At 42.6% G+C, this 21,045-nt stretch overlaps 2 protein-coding genes across 7 annotated transcripts in view; one reads left to right on the forward strand and one right to left on the reverse strand.

The window, feature by feature from the left end:
• PRR14L (proline rich 14 like) overlaps nt 1–6,837 on the reverse strand; it is a 53,323-nt gene extending 46,486 nt beyond the window's left edge. For all 3 annotated transcript variants that reach the window (XR_009697336.1, XM_061169385.1, XM_061169383.1), the window contains exon 1: nt 6,694–6,837. The gene's annotated coding sequence lies outside the window, so the exon portion shown is untranslated. The remainder of the gene's footprint in view (nt 1–6,693) is intronic.
• Nucleotides 6,838–9,903: 3,066 nt separating this feature from the next.
• Nucleotides 9,904–21,045, forward strand: part of DEPDC5 (DEP domain containing 5, GATOR1 subcomplex subunit) — a 91,135-nt gene continuing 79,993 nt past the window's right edge. For 2 of the 4 annotated variants that reach the window (XM_061170284.1, XM_061170286.1), the window contains exons 1-7: nt 9,988–10,096; nt 10,787–10,904; nt 14,356–14,443; nt 14,838–14,884; nt 16,060–16,145; nt 16,816–16,899; nt 18,252–18,301. In XM_061170284.1, coding sequence (XP_061026267.1) covers nt 10,847–10,904; nt 14,356–14,443; nt 14,838–14,884; nt 16,060–16,145; nt 16,816–16,899; nt 18,252–18,301 — 413 coding nt within the window. In that variant the 5' untranslated portion in view covers nt 9,988–10,096; nt 10,787–10,846. Of the gene's footprint in view, nt 9,928–9,987; nt 10,097–10,786; nt 10,905–14,355; nt 14,444–14,837; nt 14,885–16,059; nt 16,146–16,815; nt 16,900–18,251; nt 18,302–21,045 lie in introns of those variants that run through there. The other 2 variants (XM_061170285.1, XM_061170287.1) reach the window with 2 other exon arrangements.

The raw sequence follows: 21,045 nt of genomic DNA on the forward strand, positions 1-21,045 counted from the left end.
GGCAAATCCTTCCTGACTTCAACTCAGCACCTCGAGATTTTCCAAGTGCCTTCACAGACACCACTCATTTGATTCTCATAACAACCCAGTGAGCTAAGCAGGGCGGCTGTTGTCTTCCTGTTACAGGTTCTAACACCACACCTGAAGAGGGTAAAGGTGACCTGCCTAAAATATTACATGGTTAACTGAGGGAAGAAGGGGGGACACCCAGGGCTTCCACTGTGTTGGTCATGTTTCACTTCTCACATTGGGTAATGGGAACAGGGGTTATTTGCTAAAATGTATATATTTAAGTAGTTCATGGTACTGTATTATTAAAGTAATCAAAACAAACGCACACACAGATAGGGAATGGTACACCCAGAACCAGGGTCTCCTGGCCGGTAACTTTTCCATTTTAGTCTACCAAACGCGTGTGGTTTCCACCACAAAATCCACTTGACCTGACCAAGGCAGAAATGATAACCAAATGAGATACTGCACGCTTTCGTTCTTGATGTTTTCCTTAACCCTAAACAGGAGGAGAGAGAAGGTGAGAAATATTTGGAATCTCCGAGTTGATAACAAGAATTTATCGGAAGTACCGAAGGCAGATCCCTTTGGCCGAAATGCACATAGGAAAGGATGTTTCAGATGTACTCTCACCACTTCCTAATGTCCACCTTTCTCCAAAATAAACACGTTACATACAAGTAATACCCAGAGCTCGCTATGGAACTGTTTTGACTGTTAGGCTGTCTCACCGTCTCTCCACCGACCACGATCAGATTTCTGAGCATGAGGGACTCTCCGAGACACCATGTAACTCCCTCCTTACGACCCAGCGGCCCTGGGTCCTGTCTCTGTTCGTACCCTGATTATGGGGGGAAGCCCACCGATGCCGCTTACACAAAGGCACACGCTCTGCCTCCCCGTCAATGAGCAGCCCACTCCTTGAGCACTCCTCGGTTGACGACCGTTCCTCCTTGACTGAAGGTCCCCTACACTGGCTTGTGCTGTCTGGACTGGAGCTGGGGCTGAGGAAGGGCAGATGACAGGTCCTCTCATTCCAGACCATTCTGCCTTTCTCCTGGTTTTCCAACCTGTGGTGGCTGATTTACTCATGTCCCTATGCTCTCATCTGCTGAGCGAGCGCCTTAGTGTTTTCAAGGAACCCTACTCAAAGGTGAAAGAACATAACGTGACACCACTAACTTAAATACGAATACTAGAAATTACAGGAAAGCAGACTGCTGGTCCATAAGGTTGAGGTAACACAGGAGGGCTGGTGAAGAAACCTGAATCCAAAAGAGAAGCAAGGAGAGACGCACTGGCATGCAAAGGAGTGAGGTGAGACTCACAGGGGACTTTCATAAACCGTGCTGACAAAGGCATCCTTTCTGGAGCTAGTCTTCCCCTTTCTCCTCTAGCTCCTGGATTTCTAGGGGTACTTTAGATTTTAAGCCATTTTGTGTGTGTGTGTGTGTACGTGGGGGTTAAGGGATAAAGTGAAACTGCTATTTGATGCCCCCGCTCCCAAAAGGTTGGAAGTGCTCCATTTTAATTTGGTTCAGTTTCCCTTTCCCATCGACAGATAACAATCCAGCTTTTGGTTGTCACACCACATATGCACCGAAAGAGTAAGTGCAGGAAAGACTACTGTAGAAGAGAAGGTGGAGACAAGCTCCGTGGGTCTCCCTGCCTGCCAAGGTGTGGGTGTTCTCAAGTTCAACCCTCGATACACCCCCTTCCCAGGCTTCACTTTTTTGATGACCTCACCTTTTCGTGCAGCTTCTCTGATAAGAGGATGACTCAAAACTGTCCCTTTAAGCACAGAGTAACCACATGATCCAGCGACTCCACTCTGAGGAACATGTGCAAAAACCACATGCCCGCACAAAAACTTGTACACGGATGTTCACCGCAGAACTGTTCACAAGAGCCAAAAAGTGGAAACAAATCAAAATGTCCATCAACTGATGAACGGATCAACAAAATGTGGTCTATCCACACAATGGAGTATTACTTAACTATGAAAAGAAATGATGTGTTGATTCATGACACAATATGGATGAACCTTGAAAACTTTATGTAAGTAAAAGAAGCCAGGCACAAAAGACCACATATTATAAGATCTCACTTACACGAAATGTCCACAGCAGGCAAATCTGGAGTCAGAAAGTGGATTAGTGACCACTTACTGCTGGAAGAGTTGGAGAAATAGGGAGTGGCTGATGGACAGTTTTTCTTTTAGGGGCAATAAAAGTGTTCTAAAATTGATTGTGGTGATGGTTGCACAACTCAGACTATGCCAAACACCACTGAATTGTACAATTTAAGTTGATGAATTACAAGTTATATGAATTATATCTTAATGAAGCTGATTTTTTTTTTTAAGAAATCTGTCCCTAGCCCCAACTTTTTCTCAAGCTGTGACCTACGTTTCACTCACAAGGATGGCACCCCCCCCAAAACGTAACATGCCTAAAATAGAACCCATTCAACCCAGTGAATAATCGAGTATTGCTACATGCAAGCAGCTATGAGAAACAGGATGAGTAAGAGGCTCTCAGTAGCCTTACATGCTTATTTTTGATCCCATTGCCTCTCTTAGTAATGGCACCCCTGTTACCCCAGAGCTCAGACTTGAATCCCCAGACATAACCATATCTCACCATCCACATGCCGTTCAATTAGCACTTGTACCAACGGTCCCAACTCCAGCTGTGTCTCTAACAAATCTCACTCCTTTCCAACCCCACAGTCCTAACTCAAGATTTTGTTCTGAACACAAAATCACGCACAAATACACGCTTCTTAAACAGATGCTTATCACAAAGAGGCAATATTGATAATCACATAAAATGGCTCAAAATATTCCTCAGGGAAAACAGTGCCATTACCTTTCCTACACCTCCATCTATGTTGTAAACTGGTGTGGACCAAAACAGAATTGTAAAGCTTGGTCACCAAAAGATAACTTCCAATATACAAAAGCCAAACGCCACAAAACTACCATCTCTTGATACGTGTGTTTGGTAGAGACATAATTATAAGACTTTTCAACCTGTAAAACAACTAGGCACATAGGCTGTCGAAGCAAAACAGACACTCCCTCCTTTTTGCAGCCTGATTCTGGTCCTCAAGTTTCTCAGCAGTATGTGAAGTGGAGTCACCAAGGACAGCTAAGTGCCTCAGCTGGAACCCTCAGAGGTGAAGTCATATTTAGATGCAAGCCTAGAGCAGTTTACAATTATTCTCAGCTCACTAGCTCACATCACTAAACTCTCCTCTCAACTTTCTCCCTCTATCAAGATATTGGTAACGCCACAAGACTGCAGAAACAACAGAATTTTACCATTCAAGTTCTTTAAATTTCTGAATGCAATGGAGCAATTAAAAATGATGGTACAGAAATATACCTCTCCATAGAAAGCTGCCTGAGATGTCTTATCAAGCTAGATAAATATTAGGATTCTTTTATTTTGGAAAAATATATATCCATACAGGAAAATTGTTTTAAATACTATAAGCCAAATATTAACAGTGTTACCGTGGGTGATGGGATCATGAATGACTTATCTGCATGTTGTACTTTTTTTTTTAACAATGAGCGTGTATCACACGTTTAAAATTTTTTAAAAACGTTATATCTCAAGATCCAAATATGAAGCAATAAAGAATAACCGGTAAGTGTATTATCCCTTTATCAGTATCTTTCCAAATGTCAGCTCTCTCCCTCAATCATAAATTTTTTACACTAAAGTGTTAAATAAACTTGAAGTAAGAGAAAAGAGTAACACATGCTTATAAAATGTAGACAGGGATTTATGGCTTAATCCTTACTAATGACTTATAACCAACCTACTGGTTGAAGACACCAGATAATTACCTAGTTTGAGGTATAAGCAGAAAATAACCCATAGATTCACAAACAACTCTCTCTTGCTGCTATTGGCTTGTCATCTTTACCATTAACACAAATAAGAATTACATTGTTTAGGGGATGGATTTATCCCAGGGGTGGGGATGGGGGGAAGACTAATGTTTATAAGGAGTATGCAGTACAATTATTCCAATAAAAGAAGAAAGCCCTTTGAATTGAGAATTATCATCTCCCAGTCTTTCTGCTTCAAATGCAGAATCAGTGCTGGGAAGCAGTCTAGTTGTTGGTCTCCAAGCTGGGAGACCAGGGTCCCTATCCTGCCTCTCGCTTACTAGCTGCACGGCCTTGAGTGTGTCACTGAACTTTCCTGGGCTTGTTTTTCACATGTAAAATGGACAAATTAAACAAAATAATCGCAAAGCATTGTGTTACCCGTAAAAATCCCAAGACTCTAAATAACTTTTCTATTTCAGTTTGTTTCAGCACAGCAGACCTACAGACACCAACAAAAGTGGTACAGAGCTCAGACTAATCCCCACTGCAAGTACTCAAGGGCAAACGAGGTAATTTAAGAACACTTTACATACGAAAAAGATAGAAAGCTGTTCTTCAGTGTGTCTTCAGGCAATTTGGAAGTGTTAATTCCCATCCCACCAAATAACAAAAGCCAAGGGGAGGATGGGGAAACTACGAATGAAAGATTAACATTGCAGCTCTCAGCCTCATTAGAATACGTTTTATAATACTAAAAACCTGACAAAGTGGCAACTTTAGTCATTCAAACATGCCCCAAAACAAAAGTTCTGGGGGTACAAAGTTTACAGCAGTAAGCAAAAGAAGAAAAAAAAATCAAACAAAGAAAACAACAGAACAGAAAGCCATGTGCCCCAATAATCCCATCTGACGGTCTCCCTTCCCTTTAATTCCAAAAGCAAAGGGGCTGCTCTTAACCAAACGAAGCAGTTAATAACACTAGGCACTACCACACTTGTGACAAGGGCCAATACTCAAAATAATGATCAGGCCCTCAGAAGTTCACCACACTCCTTTCACCTTGAGAAAGGGGCTTTCTTTTCCAAAGATTCGGACACTGTAGCCAACCCCTCCCTGAGGGAATTCGGAGAAGGGAGCCTCTTCTTGAGTAACAGAGAAAGAAGAATCTTTGAACAAGATCTCTAGACAAACTGAAAGTGGGGCAGGGAAGTCCATATACTGAACAGGGCCTGGCTCTTCCCCACGGAGTGCACAAGAAATCTCAATAGCATCAAGCACGGCTTCCCCCCGTTCCTCCCTTTATCAGCATGCAGAAAAAGGATCCCTCTGTCTCCACATGGGGAGTGAAACAGTGAAAATGCTCCTGATTTCTACTGACAAAGACTCTGCATAAAAGATTTTCATTCCTTTTTCAAAGGAAGGGGAGAAAAGAAACCATCTGTGCCACTCCAAATATACAGCAGGAAAGCGTCCTCCTCTCATAGGTCTAGAGTCTTATTTTTCTTGGGAGAGCAAGAGAAAGAAGTTGGAATCTCCATCTTGGGTGTAGGGGGGTGTGCACATCAGATATAAGGAAGCTTTTTCGTCACTAGAGCAAGTAGGGGGAGTGGGAGAGGGCATCTCTAACCAGTCGGGAAGGAGTGATAGCTTCTGTGGACAAAGGAAAGGTTGGCTTCTATCAGGTCTCCCTCTTGGAGTACAGACCTGCTTCCAAAAGCAGTCTTTTTTGCAGATTATTCTAACTGAGGCCCTCTTTGTTAATTTGGTAAGTGTGGTCGGATCTAAGACAGTACAAGTGCCTCTTTCTCTGCCCCAGGGAAAAGCCTCCTCAGAAAGTGATGGGGGGTGGGGAGGGATGGGAGGAGGAGACATGCATGGAAACATCTGTGTTTCTCTGTGGAAGATACTAGTTTCCTTTTTTAAAAAAAACAAAAACAAATTAAGTAACAGTAATAGCAACAGTTTTCCAAAAGGTTACTATGTACCAAGCACTTACACAAAATTTCCTTTAGCCCTTAGGACCATTCTTTGAAGAGAGTACCCAAATTAGAGATGGGAGGACTGACAAAAGGTTAAGAAATGAGTCAAGGTCACAAAGATGGGAAGTGGGACACACGCGGGCTTGCATCCATCACACTCCAAATGCCACGCTCTTCACTGTGCGAGGGAAAAGAGCTCCAGGCACACCAATAAGCTCGGGGGCGGAGAAGCGAGGCTCACTCTGTGGACACGACTGGGGGAGGGGAGAAAGGCTGACTAACACCATAAAGTAAATTCAGGATCTTCCTCCCTCTGTATCAGGGTAAAGATAAAAAAAAAAGAAGGGAAAATAAGTCTATCTTTTACAGGGATGGAAGAGCCCCCTGTCACTTTTAGGCAACTTGAGTCTTTCTCTCCACCTGGGGGGCGCTGACCAAATCGACAGAGATCTTATCCCTCCTGAAAATAAGTTCAGAATCGCCCTCTCGCACCCCGGGAGCGGGTCTCCCTCTGCTGCCAAGCGCGCCGCAGCCGGAGAAGCGCGTTCGCCCACGACAAGGGGCGTCGCCCGCCCCGAGGAGAGAAGTTGGGGGTCCCCCGCCGTATCGAAGTCGAAGAGGAGTCGTTCTCCCCCGCCGGAGCCATGACTCGGAGAAGCCGTTTTCCCCTCGCGACGCGGGGCCCTCTCCCCGGGTCGCTCCGCGCCCGCAGCGCAGCCTGCGTTCCCTTCGGCGCTCCGAGAGGGCGGGGGGCCCGGGCTCCCCTTCAGCCTGCACCGCCCGGCGAAGGGTCCACTCAGGCTGGAGTAGGGCGGGGCGGCTACGCCCGAAGCCTTCCCGCCCCCGGCCTCTTACCCTGAGGTCGGCTCCGCGGCCCGCGCTCGCCCCGCCAGCCCGGCCTCTGCAGCCGCTGCCCCGTAGCCTCCAAGTCTACCTGAGCCTGCGGAGCCGAGAGAGCCCGGAGGCGCTCCGGCCGCCGCCGCCTCTTCGTCTCTATGGTCGCCCCGCACTTCCTCATCCGGGGCCCGAGCTAGCCATGCGGACTCGCCCAGGTCCCGCCCCCGCACTGCGCGCGCGCTCTCCTGGGGCGGCTCTTCCCGCATGGAGCCTCCCGCCCTCGGCTAGCTCCAGCGGCCTCTGCCCCGCCCCTGCGGCCAGGACTCTTAAAGGGGAACACATCTTTTGACTCTGCTCCTGCTGAGCTTCAGGTCCAGTGTCTGACTCCACTGAGACCACTCTGGTCCAGTCTCTTTTCTGGCCCGAACGGCTGCAACTCTCCGGGCCTCCCGGCTTCTGCCCTGGCAGCCCAAGATATCTTTTTATACCTGGAATCAGTATTTTAGATCATGTCACTCCCCTGCTCCATATCCTTTCTGGCATCTTGTTTTAATTTCTTCATAGCTTTAACACTAGCCGAAATTGCCGTTTCATGTTTATCGACTCGTTTATCATCTGTCCCTCGCACCCTTGTCTGTTTTGTTCATCATTCTTTGCTCAGCACCTAGAGCAGCGTCCTGCACAAGCAGGCACTCAACAGATATTTGAAGGAAGGAAAAGAACGTTTATTCAAGAGGGAATTGAGACGGTCCAGAGAGTGCAATCAATCCCCAAATCACACAGCCCTGTGTTAAACAGAAATCTGTTGTCTCTTGGAGCTTATCAACTTGGCTGAGTAGAGAGCTAGAGGTTTGGAGGTTTGTGGGAGATTTTAATTTTCTCCTCTCTAATCAACGTATCCTTGAACCAGTCAACATGTGGACCATTTTATTTAAGACATTGGTTTTCCCAGCTTTAGTTAGGGCTGGAGATATACACACCTAAATGCCAACCCTATTGTTTACAGCCTGTAAGTCCATCCATCGTCTATATACATACACAGTTTACATATAGGCTACCACAGATGCTATTGGGATGAATTAACTAGAAATTCACTTTAGAACATTTCTACACTTATAGTAGCCAAGTCCTCAAGTTCTTTCTCAGGCAACTACGTGCCTATAGAAGAGGATCTGAGAAACTCAGTATTACTGGTTTGTCTTTTCCCTCAGGATCTAATATTACTGCACAGCACCATTATTGATCTCATCTTTAAAAATGTGATATTTTGTTCAACATGGATTTTTTGTATTCTTTTTTTTAAAAAAAATCACATTATTTACATTGCTGAGTTTGTTGGCACCCCCTTAGCATTTTGTGCTCTAAATAAGGCAAGTGTCTCATTAGCCCCACCCACCTCACCCTAGTCCTAGTCTTGCTCCTAGCTCTGTGTTAAGCACAAACGGACCCCAAAGAAGCATCATATATATAATTCAATCCCCTAAAAGTCGAGAAGAGCCAATTTCCTGACAAATTCCATGCTTTTGGTGACATTTATTTGGCTCTTTAAGTTCTTCTAATTTCAAAGACTTAACATGTCCCTCACCTCGCTTGGGCCTCAAACACCTTGTGAAGGAGGAAGAACACGTACTTTTTATTCCCATCTGTCAGGGGAGAAACTTGAGGAAAGAGAAGTATCCTGTGCAAAGCCACACAGCTAAAAACAGGCAATCCTGCATGTGATTGTAGCACAGTGATTGTAGATTGTAGAACCAAGGCCATTGGCTCTCCAGTCTGGGAGCTACCCGCTCCAGCCTTCCCTAACCCCTAACTTTGACCAGCTTTAGACTTTTTTTTTTTTTTTTTTTGGCCACATGGCTTGTGGGATCTTAGTTCCCCCACCAGGGATTGAACCCATGCCCTCGGCAGTGAGATCATGGAGTCCTAACCACTGGACCACCAGGGAATTCCCTACACAATTTTTTAAAATCTCAAAACTCGTCAAGGTTTTTTACAAATTTTTGCCAAATTAAAAAGTGAAATATTTGTATTTCTAAGATAGGACACCAATTATGGACATCTCTCAGGAGAAGGAATCAAATTCCCCTGAGGGCCAGGGACAGAGAGTCCCCTAAACTCTGGGATGGAAGGACTTCAGCTACTGAAAAACAGCCTGGGGGATCTGGGTGTGCCCCCTGAATTGGCAACATAAACATGTATTTTATATTTAACATTTTATCCTTGACAGGTTTTGCAACTGTTGCAGTCTGCTTGATTACATGTTTTTCTTTACTATTAAAAAATTACAATTATTTAAGAGTTAAGTTATTTAACTTCCGAATCGAATCCTTCACTCACTCCCCAGTCCCTCTGGGGTATGTGACGCTTTTTTTATTTCAACATTCAGAACATTTCTGAAAACCGTAGGTCAATTAGATGGAGCTGGCAACTTGCCAGGAGTCCTTGGCCAGCTTCAGGCACTGCCCACACAGCTCTGATTTTTAACTTGAGAAGAGAAAGATGTCCCAACAGATAAGGGCTTAGGCTGAACCCTTGGGTGAGACACGAGGATGCTGGTTAAACGCTCAGCCTTCGGAGCCAAGTTGGACTCCACTGGGTCAAGATCTGTCCTTGGAGGAGTTTGGTGTCATCAGCCTGTTCCCCTGTCTGTGAAATGAGATAGTATCTGCCACCTAAAAGGGATGTGACGATTACATAACAATGTTTGTGAAAGCTATGGTAGCTATTATTAACAACCAGAGAAGCACAGAACACCACTTGGGGTTTGGAGGGATTTGAAAAGCCCCCCAAGTGGATACTTTCCAGCAGGGGCCATCGCACGTGCTTAGCCCTTTGCATTTTACAAAAGTTCTCCCAGAAACTCTATTTTGTGCCTCTCAGTAGTCCTGAGAGGCCTGGCGAGGGTCCATAACATCGTTTACAGATCCGGGGACATTCGCTCGAGTTTGCCCTGTTGAGGAAATCACTAGGTCGGAAGCGAACCGCTTGTGCTCGGATCTATTTCGGAACGTCTGGGAGGAAAAGGATTTCCTGTACCGAGACGACGGCCCTCAGGCTAGGGAGCGGGAAACGCAGATGGTCAGCCCGACCTACAGGCCGCACGCGAGGCCCCGCCCCCGGCACGAGCCCCGGATGGGGAAGTGGCGCGGACACCGAGACGAGGCGGAGGCCCGGCCAGAGCGGCCCAGGGCGGGTGGGGGGGAAGGGGGCGGTGCCCCGGGGCGGAGCCACCGGAGCCGCGCGGCTTCTCAGGTGAGCGCTTGGTGACCGGGGCGGGCCGGCTGGCGCCTGGAGCTCGGGCTGGGGATCTGCACAGGCTCTGCGGGCGTAGGCGGAGCGTCCCGAGGAGGCGCGGGGGCCCTGGCCAGGGTCCGGCCCTCGGAACCCCGGCCTCAAGCGGTAAGGGGCTCCGGAGCTGCGGGTGAGTGGAGCTGCCCGCCCGGGGCCCGGGTTTGGGGATCAGGAGGGAGGGGGCCGGGGCCCAGGTTCGAAACCTGGCCCCACCCCCAACCCGCTGTGTGACCTTAGGCAAGTCTCTGTCCGTCTCTGAGCCTCAGTGGCATCAGCTATGAAATGGGGGTGGAGGGTGCGGGGAGGAACCGCTGAGAGTTTGTGCAGATGGAGGTTTGGGGAATGAGCCTTCCTCTATTTACACTCTTCTTGCCCAGGACATCGATGGCGAAACGTGAGCAGTGGGAATGCCTCTCTGTCTCAGAGACCTTGGGCAAGTCCCTTGCACTGGCTCTCACTTTTCCTCATGTACAGATTGTGTGCCTAACCTCTTTTAAGATCTCTTTAATATTTGGGTGTTATTGGTTTATATAGAGGCAAGGTGATGAATGCCTCATTCACTCCAAGTTTTCCCTTTAGGGTATGATAAAATATCTTCTTGGAGGTTGGACTAGACCCTGGCCCGAATTCCCTTTCGTTCCCAGATTCATTGGTTCTGTTTGTTCAACGTCCCTCCTGGTAATTGGAGGAGTGATTTCATCCGAGGGTTGGTGCCACCTCTCAGCTGAGCAAGGGCAGTATTTTCACTGCCCTGAAATCAAAGAGCAGTTGCAAAGAAAAGTCTGACATTCCAGCCTTTTTGTTTGTGTTTCACTGGCAGGGAGGCAAGATGATTTCTCTCCCCCAAGCTTGGAACAGCTGAAGGAAACAACAGTACAAGATGAGAACAACAAAGGTCTACAAACTTGTCATCCACAAGAAGGGCTTTGGGGGCAGTGGTCAGTATTGATTGGTCTTAGGGGGGTTGTGTAAGTTGGCCGAGGTTCTGATGTGTCCGGTGCCTTGAAATTTTCAAACTGACTCGTGACAATCGAGGCTAGGCAGGTAGCTTAACTGAGTGAAGCAGCAAGTGTGATACTGTAGTGGGGAGAGTAGCAGGCCCCTTCTAGAAGCATTTGCATCCTGCATTTTAACAAACTTTGTGAATATTGCCAGCTTACTACTCTTCATTTGTTTTTGTTTTTAAAATTTTTTTATTAATGTATAGTTAATTTACAGTGTTGTGTTTCAGGTGTATAGCAAAGTGATTCAGATATATAGATATATATACCTATATATATGTATATATAGATTTTATTTTTAGATATTCTTTTCCTTTACAGGTTATTACAAGATATTGAATATAGTTCTCTGTGCTAGGTCCTTGTTGATTTGTTTGTATCTTTTTATTACATATTTACTGTGTATGTTCTGTAAAATTCCAGTATGCACTGGTTTGGCAGATAAGAGAAACTTATGTTTAATGAAAGAGAAGTAGTGGATGTGCATAAGACAGGTATGATCAAAGCATGAACCTTTGCCTGGCTCTGAAGCACGGTGAGATGGGGCAGGACACAGCATCTTGTCCTGTGTTAGACATGAATCTGGGTATCAGCTGTGCCTCTAACTTTCCCTGTGACCTCAGGCAAGCCCCTAGTTTACCTTAACTACAAATTCCAGCTCTTTAGAATAATTTCTCCATTTCTCTTAGCACCCTGAGTCTATAAACCTGTAGAATAGGAAAGCACCTACTCATATGATTTTTTTTTCTTTCGTAAAGGAATAAATTTCCCTCTGTCCTAACAACCTTATTTGCTTCAGAAATTAGAATTAACAACACAGTGAGTGTTTTTAAAATTGTATTTTAGTATGCATTTGCTCCTATGTTATATATGTATAAGCCACCCAAAGGCAAGGACTGCCAAAAAGGGAAAATAATAGTTTCTATATCATAAGGTCTTATGGGAATAAAGTAAAATGATGTATGTATAGTATTTAGTAGAGTACCAGGCTCCTTCGACCTGCTTAATAAATGTAGCCATTGTAATTACCAGGACAAGGATATACTAAGTATTGCTATATTTAAAACACTATTTCTGCTAAAACCACAGTCTGTTGTTAACACCGTACTTTGTATGCAGCTGAAGCTGCCTAAACGTTTGTGGAGCAGGATTGAACACACAACAGAAATAACTTTTGACAGAGGAGGGAAGGATACAAGGATACAGTATATACAGTGTATATACAATGTATGCGAGTCTTCTTTTTCATGTGTACAAGACAAAGGTAGCTCTGTGCTGTACCCAGTCTGCTGCAGGGACTATAAAGAAAAATAAATAAATAAAATACATCCAGCAATATTACTCAGTCATAAAAAAGAATGAAATACTGCCATTTGTAGCAACATGGATGGATGTAGAGAATATTATGCTTAGTGAAATAAGTCAGACAAAGACAAAAATACTACATTATATCACTTATGTGTGGAATCTAAAAAATAATACAAATGAATGTATATGCAAAACAGAAACAGAGGGCTTCCCTGGTGGTGCAGTGGTTAAGAATCCACCTGCCAATGCAGGGAACAGGGGTTCGAGCCCTGGTCCGGGAAGATCCCACATGCTGCGGAGCAACTAAGCCCATGCGCTACAACTACTGAGCCTGTGCTCTAGACCCCAAGAGCCACAACTACTGAGCCCAAGAGCCACAACTGCTGAGCCCACGTGCCACAACTACTGAAGCCCGCACACCTAGAGCCTGTGCTCCGCAACAAGAGAAGCCAACGCAATGAGAAGCCCACACCTGCAACGAAGAGTAGCCCCTGCTCACCACAACTAGAGAAAGCTTGCGCGCAGCAACAAAGACCCAATGCAGCCATAAATAAATAAATAAATAAATAAATAAATAAATAAATTTATTAAAAAAACAAACAAACAGAAACAGACTCACAGACATAGAAAACAAACCTGTGGTTACCGAAGGGGGGAGGGACAAATTAGGCGTACGGGATTAACAGATACAAACTACTATATATAGATAAGCAACAAGGATATACTACATAGCACAGGGAATATACCTGTTATCTTGTAATAACCTATAATGGAATATATTCTGCAAAAATACTGAATCACTATGCTGAACAACTGAAAACTAACACAATATTGTAAATCAACTGTATTTCAATAAGTAAAGTAAAAATCAAATTTAAAAAATACATCCAACAAGTATTTATTAAGTACATACCTGTACCAAACTTAAAGATTCTGAATATGACAAGGTCCCTTCTCCCTACGGAGCTTTCATGAGCTTGATGAGACAGACATGCAAAAAGGAAATGATAAAATGGAGCAGGAAGGAATATGTGTTCAGGGAGCTTAATTCAGACTGTGGAAGTTAGGGGAAGACTTCATAGAGGATTTGGTATACATCTGTCAATGGAAACAATATACAAAAAAAAAAAAAAAAAAAAAGCAACTGTGGGATTAACCCAGTACTTCGCTTTCCTAGGCTGAATTTTTGTTAGATCTGATTATATTTGAAATCTGGACATACTTATTTGTCATGGTTTTAGCATAACTGAAGGCCATGTCTTTCCCTAAAAGCTAAAACAGAAAGAAAAAAAAATCACCCTATCTTTATGATCCTGAGTTTGTTATATTTGAAAGAATTCTCCCCCACCCCCAGTGAGGGGCAGGGGTAGATAAACATATGAAATCACATTCTCCTTATATTTTAAGGGTCTCATTGGACTCTAATGTGAACTGATATATGAAGTTTTCCCCTGATCAGGTGCTGCCCTCCAAAGTCCAGGGTGTTTTATCTGGCTTGATTTTCATGTGTAAGAGGTGGTTGGTTTAGGAACCCTGGACTAGTAACCAGTCCTGGTGTACTGTTACTAGCTATCTACCCTGTGGCAAGTTGCTTTATCTCCTAGGTCATTTCCTTGCTTCTGTTAGATCCAAAGATTTATTGTGAGGGTCACATTCAGACAGTATTTTGAGAAGTTCTGCGAACACTGTAAACAGAAAGGATTTTGTTGTATGTGGGACCCCGGCTGTTTTGTTCCTGGTATATGCCAGATACATGCTATTTGAGGGAGTCAAGGATTGCCACAGAGGCCTAATTCCCAGAGAAGAAGAGTTACCCTCTCCTTGGGAGCAGTGAGCTAGTAGGAAAAGCTCTGGAGACAAAGGTCCCCGAACACCGTCCCCCTCAACTACTCACTAGCTCTGGATTCCTGTGCAAATCCTTCAGTTGAGCTAAATCTCAATTTTAAATGGAACTTCATCTTGCGAGATGGGGTCATAATACCAAATGATGGGGTTGTAAGGACCCCGCGTGAGAACATACACAGCAACCTGCTGCCCAAGTGAGTTCTTTGCTGCCTGAGATGGCTGAATTGTCTTTCAGATGATGAGCTAGTCGTGAACCCCAAAGTGTTTCCTTACATCAAGCTTGGAGACATTGTGGAGATTGCTCACCCCAACGATGAGTACAGGTGAGCGTCCAACAGGAGCAGGGAACTAACTGGGCAGCCCGCTCTTTCCAGGTGATATTTTGTCTAAGGGGATTGAAGGGGAAGATGGCTCTTTGCCTTTGGATAAAAATGGTCCTGCCCTCCAGGATTTGATAAACCAATCATCTTTTAAAAAGTGGTCCATTCTTTTTGTTTTTAAAGCTGAGATGACAACTCTGAACAATTCTGTAGCATTTATCCATTTCCTTGAATACAAGTGCAGGGTTTGTTTTCTAAGGGAACTTTCTCCCATTGTTGTGCTGCCAGTTAGAATATGTCCAGAGTGATCTGTTTGTGTTTTGTGGGTGGTGAAGAAAGCTGGTTAGTTACTGCTGACAACATCCCTTCTCTCTGTTGCTTTTCTTTTTTCCCCCAGCCCTCTGCTTTTGCAGGTCAAGTCACTTAAGGAGGATTTGCAGAAAGGTAAAAATTCCATCTCTCTTCTCTAAGATTTTTACACTTTACTGTTTGAGAAACTGTAAGAAACCCCTCTTCACAATCTCTGGGAATGAGGGCACAGTACTTCTCTCCTTATCAAATTGTGTTCCCGCTAAAAAAAAAATTGTTAGATATCAAAATTGCCAAGGAATCTCATTTGTCAGCATCTTGAGGGCACTGAAAAAACTATATTTAGAGTCAAGAGGACGGTTAATCTGAATAGGTGAAGCTTTACACTTCAAAAAGATTGTTGGCAAAGCATGCTTTTCTCAATATTATATTTTCTTCACAAAATATTTAAGTACCTACTTTGGGTCGGGGCAGGGGAGGAACATATATTGTTGATTACCTGCCACTTGTGCAAGGCACTGTACTGGGAGCTGTTTGTCATTTATCTTTCTTGATTTTCTCACCAACTCTTGAGAGAGTGAGGAAACTTTGTCTTACCGGGATGAGTGGGTTTGCCTGGAGTCAGTAAGTGAAGGAGCCAGAGCAGTGATTCTATTCACTCATTCTGGATCCAAATCCTTTCATTTTTCCTCTAATGACTATACCATACTGATCAAGGAACTAAAATGTTTATCGATAGCTAATAAAGTATTTCCTTAAGTGGCACTTAAAAGAAAAAGAAAAACTTTTAATTTGCTCTAAAGGATTTTGGTGTCAACCACTTTTTTTGTATTTTTTAACTTGTTGGGAAAACAGTCAGTAAAATCCAGATCCTGAGTGTCCTTCTTACTCTTACCTCATCTCCTGCCACCTGTCAAGTTTCTTACTTACCAGACTTAAGGGCTCATCGAAAAGTTTATTTCTTCCTTAACTACCTCTGCTACTTTCATTCCAAAAGAGAAAGGATCTCTTTCCTCTTCTGAATTTTCACAACCCTTCGAACTTTCTTATGTTGCTTCTTAATTTCTTTCCTTTCTCTCTCTCTGTTTGTCTCTATCTCTGTCTCTCTGTATTATTTGTTTGTCTCTCTCATTTTTTAATTGCTTGGGTTCAGGTCTTATTTCACCTGAAAAGCAGAGAACTCTCTAAGTTTTAAGCTGCTGAAGGCTGAGAACATGTCTTGCCCTTGGCAAAGGATGTTGTTTGTTGAATGTCTGAGTAGTTATGGATTCGAATATATTTACCTGATCCAGATTCCTTCTCCGTTTCAGAAACTATCAGTGTGGACCAGACCGTGACTCAAGTGTTTCGGCTAAGACCTTATCAAGATGTGTATGTGAATGTCGTAGACCCTAAGGTGTGTCTTTGTTCTGGATTTGAATATCTTTTGAGGAATGATTAACACCCTTCCTCAAGATTAGGTCTCTAAGGAAATAATGAGTTACTTAAGTATAGTGTTAGGCTATTAAATACGTGGTCATACATAGGTCATTTAGATTATAGGTAGAATGTAGCTTGCATTTAAAATCCTCACCCCTTTTTAAAAATCTTGTCCTAAAAAGATTGTGTATGTATATGTGTGTTTGTGAAGGTAAATGTAAAATTTTCTATAAAAATACTAACATTTCTTTATGTGTTCTTTTTTTTCTTTGAGAAATGATGCTATAAAATTAAGAGGTAAAAATCGTTGTCCAAAAGATATTATTGACATTATCTAGGGAAATAAAGCCCACAGTTCAATGTCGTGTTTGTGTGCCAGAATCAAGACTAAAACACAGAATCACTACTCTGGTGCGCTTTGCACTTAACCACGCACGATAAGCAGCTATAGTATCTGTTGGAGACTTACCTGTCCTCCAAAGCCTTCTTGGGCAGGGTAAAATTTTGTTTGTCAGGGTTCTACTACTGAATGGTCTTCCAGTAGTTGTCCTTTTGTCAAAAGGTTTCTCCATGGTGAGTGAGTGTTATCTTAGACTATAAAGTGTGGCAGAGTAAAGCAGAGACATATATTTGATTATCCCTTTTAGGATGTGACCCTTGACCTAGTGGAATTAACCTTTAAGGATCAATATATTGGCCGTGGGGATATGTGGCGATTGAAGAAAAGTTTGGTAAGATATTATTTTTTAAAAAGTCTGTTACTTTTTCCATTATGTTAATAATCCATGTCACCAGGGAAGATGTAGATCTAGTACGGAGAAGAGTATAAAATCCTTTCTGATTCCAGCATCACAGACAATTATTGTAAACATGTTGTATGTCTCCTCCCATTCTCTTTTCATGGTTTTTATAAGCTTTGTTTTGCTTGTTTGTTATCACAGAGTTTTGCTCTGCATTTTTGGTTTGAATGGGGAGAGTGTAATATTATTTTACATTTGAACTTTAGTTTTCAGGTTTTCACTTGATCTCTTTTGCTCCTCACATCTCCTCTTGTGGACAGGCATTTATTACCCTGAATTTATAGATGTGAAAACTGAGATTGAGGAGTTAAGATGAGAAAGCTAGTAAGCAATTGACTCTGGGCTGGAACCCAGATCTTTTTTTTTTTTAAACATTTTTTTAAATTAATTTATTTATTTTGTTTATTTATTTTTGGCTGCGTTGGGTCTTCGTTGCTGCGCGCGGGCTTTCTCTAGTTGGGGCAAGCGGGGGTACTCTTCATTGCGGTGCGTGGGCTTCTCATTGCGGTGGCTTCTTTTGTTGTGGAGCATGGGCTCAAAGTGCACGGGCTTCAGTAGTTGTGGCACACAGACTCAGTAGTTGTGGCTTGCGGGCTCTAGAGCGCAGGCTCAGTAGTTGTGGTGCACGGGCTCTTCCCGTACCAGGGCTCGAACCCGTGTCCCCTGCATTGGCAGGCAGATTCTTAACCACTGCACCACCAGGGAAGTCCCTGGAACCGAGATCTTGTTCCTTCCAGGTTAGACTCCTTTTTTGCTTTACCCTCCTTCCATTATCCTTGTTTATTTATTTTTAATGGACATTTTCCGCTGAACATGATCAGTTCATCAGAATTGTGAGCTGCTGCTGAAAATTCTCCTTTTGGACTTTTTGGCTATTATGAAACAACAAATCATAGGTATAATGTCCACACAGTGTATATTTTCAGAAAGAGATATCTTTGCTCATGTTTTATTTGGTGGGAAAAGGTTCCATTTTCTAAAATGAGAAACAAATGTTCCATATGTAAATGTGCATATGTATGCAAGTGTATGTGAACATAAGTATATTACTGAAGCTGACCACTTATTATCCACCTGGTCTTTACTATTGTCTATACTTGCCAAACCCGTAAGAACCTACTGTTATACCTGCCCCAGCAGGTTTTCCTATGGGATAAATCTATTACTCCCATGTTAATTGAACTTCGGGTTAATAGAAGAGATTCGAAAGCCAGGAGACGTTCTTTGTGACCTTTCATGGCCTTGATGTATTGTTGAATCTCTCTCTCTCTCTTTTCCCTTAGGTCAGCACATGTGCCTATATCACTCAGAAGGTGGAATTTGCTGGCATCAGGTAGATACTATGTCACTCTTGATTTATTAGCTTGTAACTGGGAATAGCATGTAATGCAGTAACTGCTACATACAGCCTTTGAGGCATGTGGACGTCCTTATAATAAAATACACAATAGCTTAAAACGTTAGATTGTGGTAGCTAAAACAATCCAAAAGACCCCGAAATGCACTATAGTAGTTTTAAGATGGGTGGATGTTGCTGAAGCCGCCTGGTATTCTGAACAAAGGAGGGATAGACTCACAATTTTAGAACTGGAAAAAGCCTTAGATGAACATATTTCATCAAACTTTCTTGTTTTACACTTTAAGAAACAGGTTTGGAGACATAAAATGACTAGCACAATAGTTCCTGATTTGCTGCCTTTTTAGAGATATCACACTGCTCTTGATTTATTAAAATGATTTCTGTATTTCAGTTTGTGAAGAAGAGAGAAAAGGGGACTTTTTGAAACCCCCTCTAAAGTCAAAAAGCAAAATATCCACATAGTGAAGGCTTAACAGCACCAAAAAAGTGTGTAATGAAATATGTCCTTTTCCCTAGAGGAAACTGTGTCTTTCTTGAAATTTACTGTATATATTCAAGCATATTTACATCTAGTTGACTCACTTTTAATGTGAGATTGACCACTGGATTCTGGTGATGCAGCCTGGTCCCCTGTTATGAAATTCCCCATCAGCTTTTCACAGAATGGTTTCATCTGTTGATGATTATCGCAAGATGGTGATTTTCTAATTCAGCCATTGCTCCTACCTTTATCGGCCGGAATCCTTTTGTAAAGACCTTTCACCAGCAATGAGGGCTATTTGGTTAGTCTGAATTACTGATCCTGAAAGAAAGAAAGGATAAAGGATTCATTTTTTTCTTTCCAAAAGGGGATGTTTTAGAAGTTGTTATAAGGTCAGAAATTCTTTGAAAAAATTTTAGCAACGAAAGCACAGTTCAAGAAGTGACGAAGTCTCAAGCAGAACAAGAAATGCAACCTATTTATGCCATCAAATACAAGCTGGTCTCTCCCAGGTGGTGGGCCAGGAGTCAGGAAACCTGTATTCCATTCCTGCAGCACCAGTGGTTAGCAGGGTGATGCTGGGCAGCTCAGGGGGTCTCTGCATCTGTTCCTCTGCAAAATGAAGTGGTAGGTTTAGGATCTTTTTCTGTAAATGACCAGATAGTAAATATTTTAGACTTTGGGCCACGTGGGTCTCAGGTCTCTGTTGCAATTTTTTTTTTTTTTTTTTTAACATTTAAAAATGTAAAATCTACTCTTAGCTGTGGGCCATACAAAAACAGGAGATGGGCTGGATTTGGCCTGCAGGCTACAGTTTGATAAGTCCTGGTTTAGAAACCCTCTCAGAATCCCTTTCATAATTAAATTCCTTGTTTCTCCATGTAAGTGCCTTCATACACCCTGACATAATGTCAGTTTTAGACTTTTCAAGATCTGTCCTAATATTTTGCTCATTCATGGTTAAATGTAAACCACAAAATCTTCTACCATTTTTCCAAGGAGACTAATTTATAGTCTTTCTACGTTGAATCAAAAGTCACTTTCTTTTCCAAAAAAAAAAAAAAAAAGTGTTCTGGGCCTCATATGAGAAAATAAAATCAAATCATAATAAATTATTAGAGAATTTCTCTGTAATTTACCCTTTTAATCTGGTAATTTAGTCAACAGTTAAGGGCATAGTTTCATTACCTTGAGACCCTACCTTTGAAATGTTATTTTTCCTTAAAGATAAACATTTTGTTTTTCTCTCAGTAAATTCACAATGTATTCTTTAAAAAAAAAAAACAACTTCAAAATCAGTATTTTAAAAAATTGAAGAAAAATTTTAAAGAAAAATATTGCACTAAAATCTATCTTCTAACAGCACTCTGCTTTTTTAAAATATTGAACTTAGATGAAATAAGTCAGACAGAGGAAGACAAATACTGTGTGATATCACTTATATGTGGAATCTAAAAAATACAACAAACTAGTGAATATAACAAAAAGGAAGCAGACTCACAGATGTAGAGAACAAACTAGTGGTTACCAGTGAGGAGAGGGAAGGGGGGAAGGGCATTATAGGTGGGGGTTGGGGGGGAGAGTGGGAGGTACAAACTATTAGGTATAAAATAAGCTACAAGGATGTATCATACAACGGGGGGAATATAGCCAATATTTTATAATAACTATAAATGGAGTATAACCTTTAAAAATTGTGAATCAGTATACTATATACCTGTAACATATAGTATTGTACAGCAACTATACTTCAGTAAAAAAATAAATATTTTTTAAAAATTGAACTTAGAAACCTAGTCTATTTGATCTCATTGTGAAGAGATACCATTTTCCCAGATATAATTTTGGGGATTACTGAGTAGCTGCCTATTTTTTTTAACTTAAAAATTTTTTTTTGGTTATTTTTTCTAACTCACACTCCAGAGGGAGCAACACTGAATAATTTCTGGCCCTGACTTCCCAGCTGTCCTGGGGCAGATAGATCTGTTTGAGAGTCACACTTAAAGCCCATTGGAACATCCAGTTTGGGTGTTTTCCTGCTAGAACTGCCCCACTGCAGAGGATCTTCTGGGATCTTCTCTGACTTGAGCTCTGATTCTATGGTGGCCAGTCTCAACACACCTGTCCTGATTATAGAATTAATACTGCCAAGTACCACTTGTTCAGCACATGCTATGTATCAGGCCTATGCTAAGTATTTTTACATACAGTGCTTGCTCATTGTAGACAATATGAA

Source organism: Eubalaena glacialis, chromosome 15, assembly GCF_028564815.1.
Source record: "Eubalaena glacialis isolate mEubGla1 chromosome 15, mEubGla1.1.hap2.+ XY, whole genome shotgun sequence".
NCBI lineage: Eukaryota > Metazoa > Chordata > Mammalia > Artiodactyla > Balaenidae > Eubalaena > Eubalaena glacialis.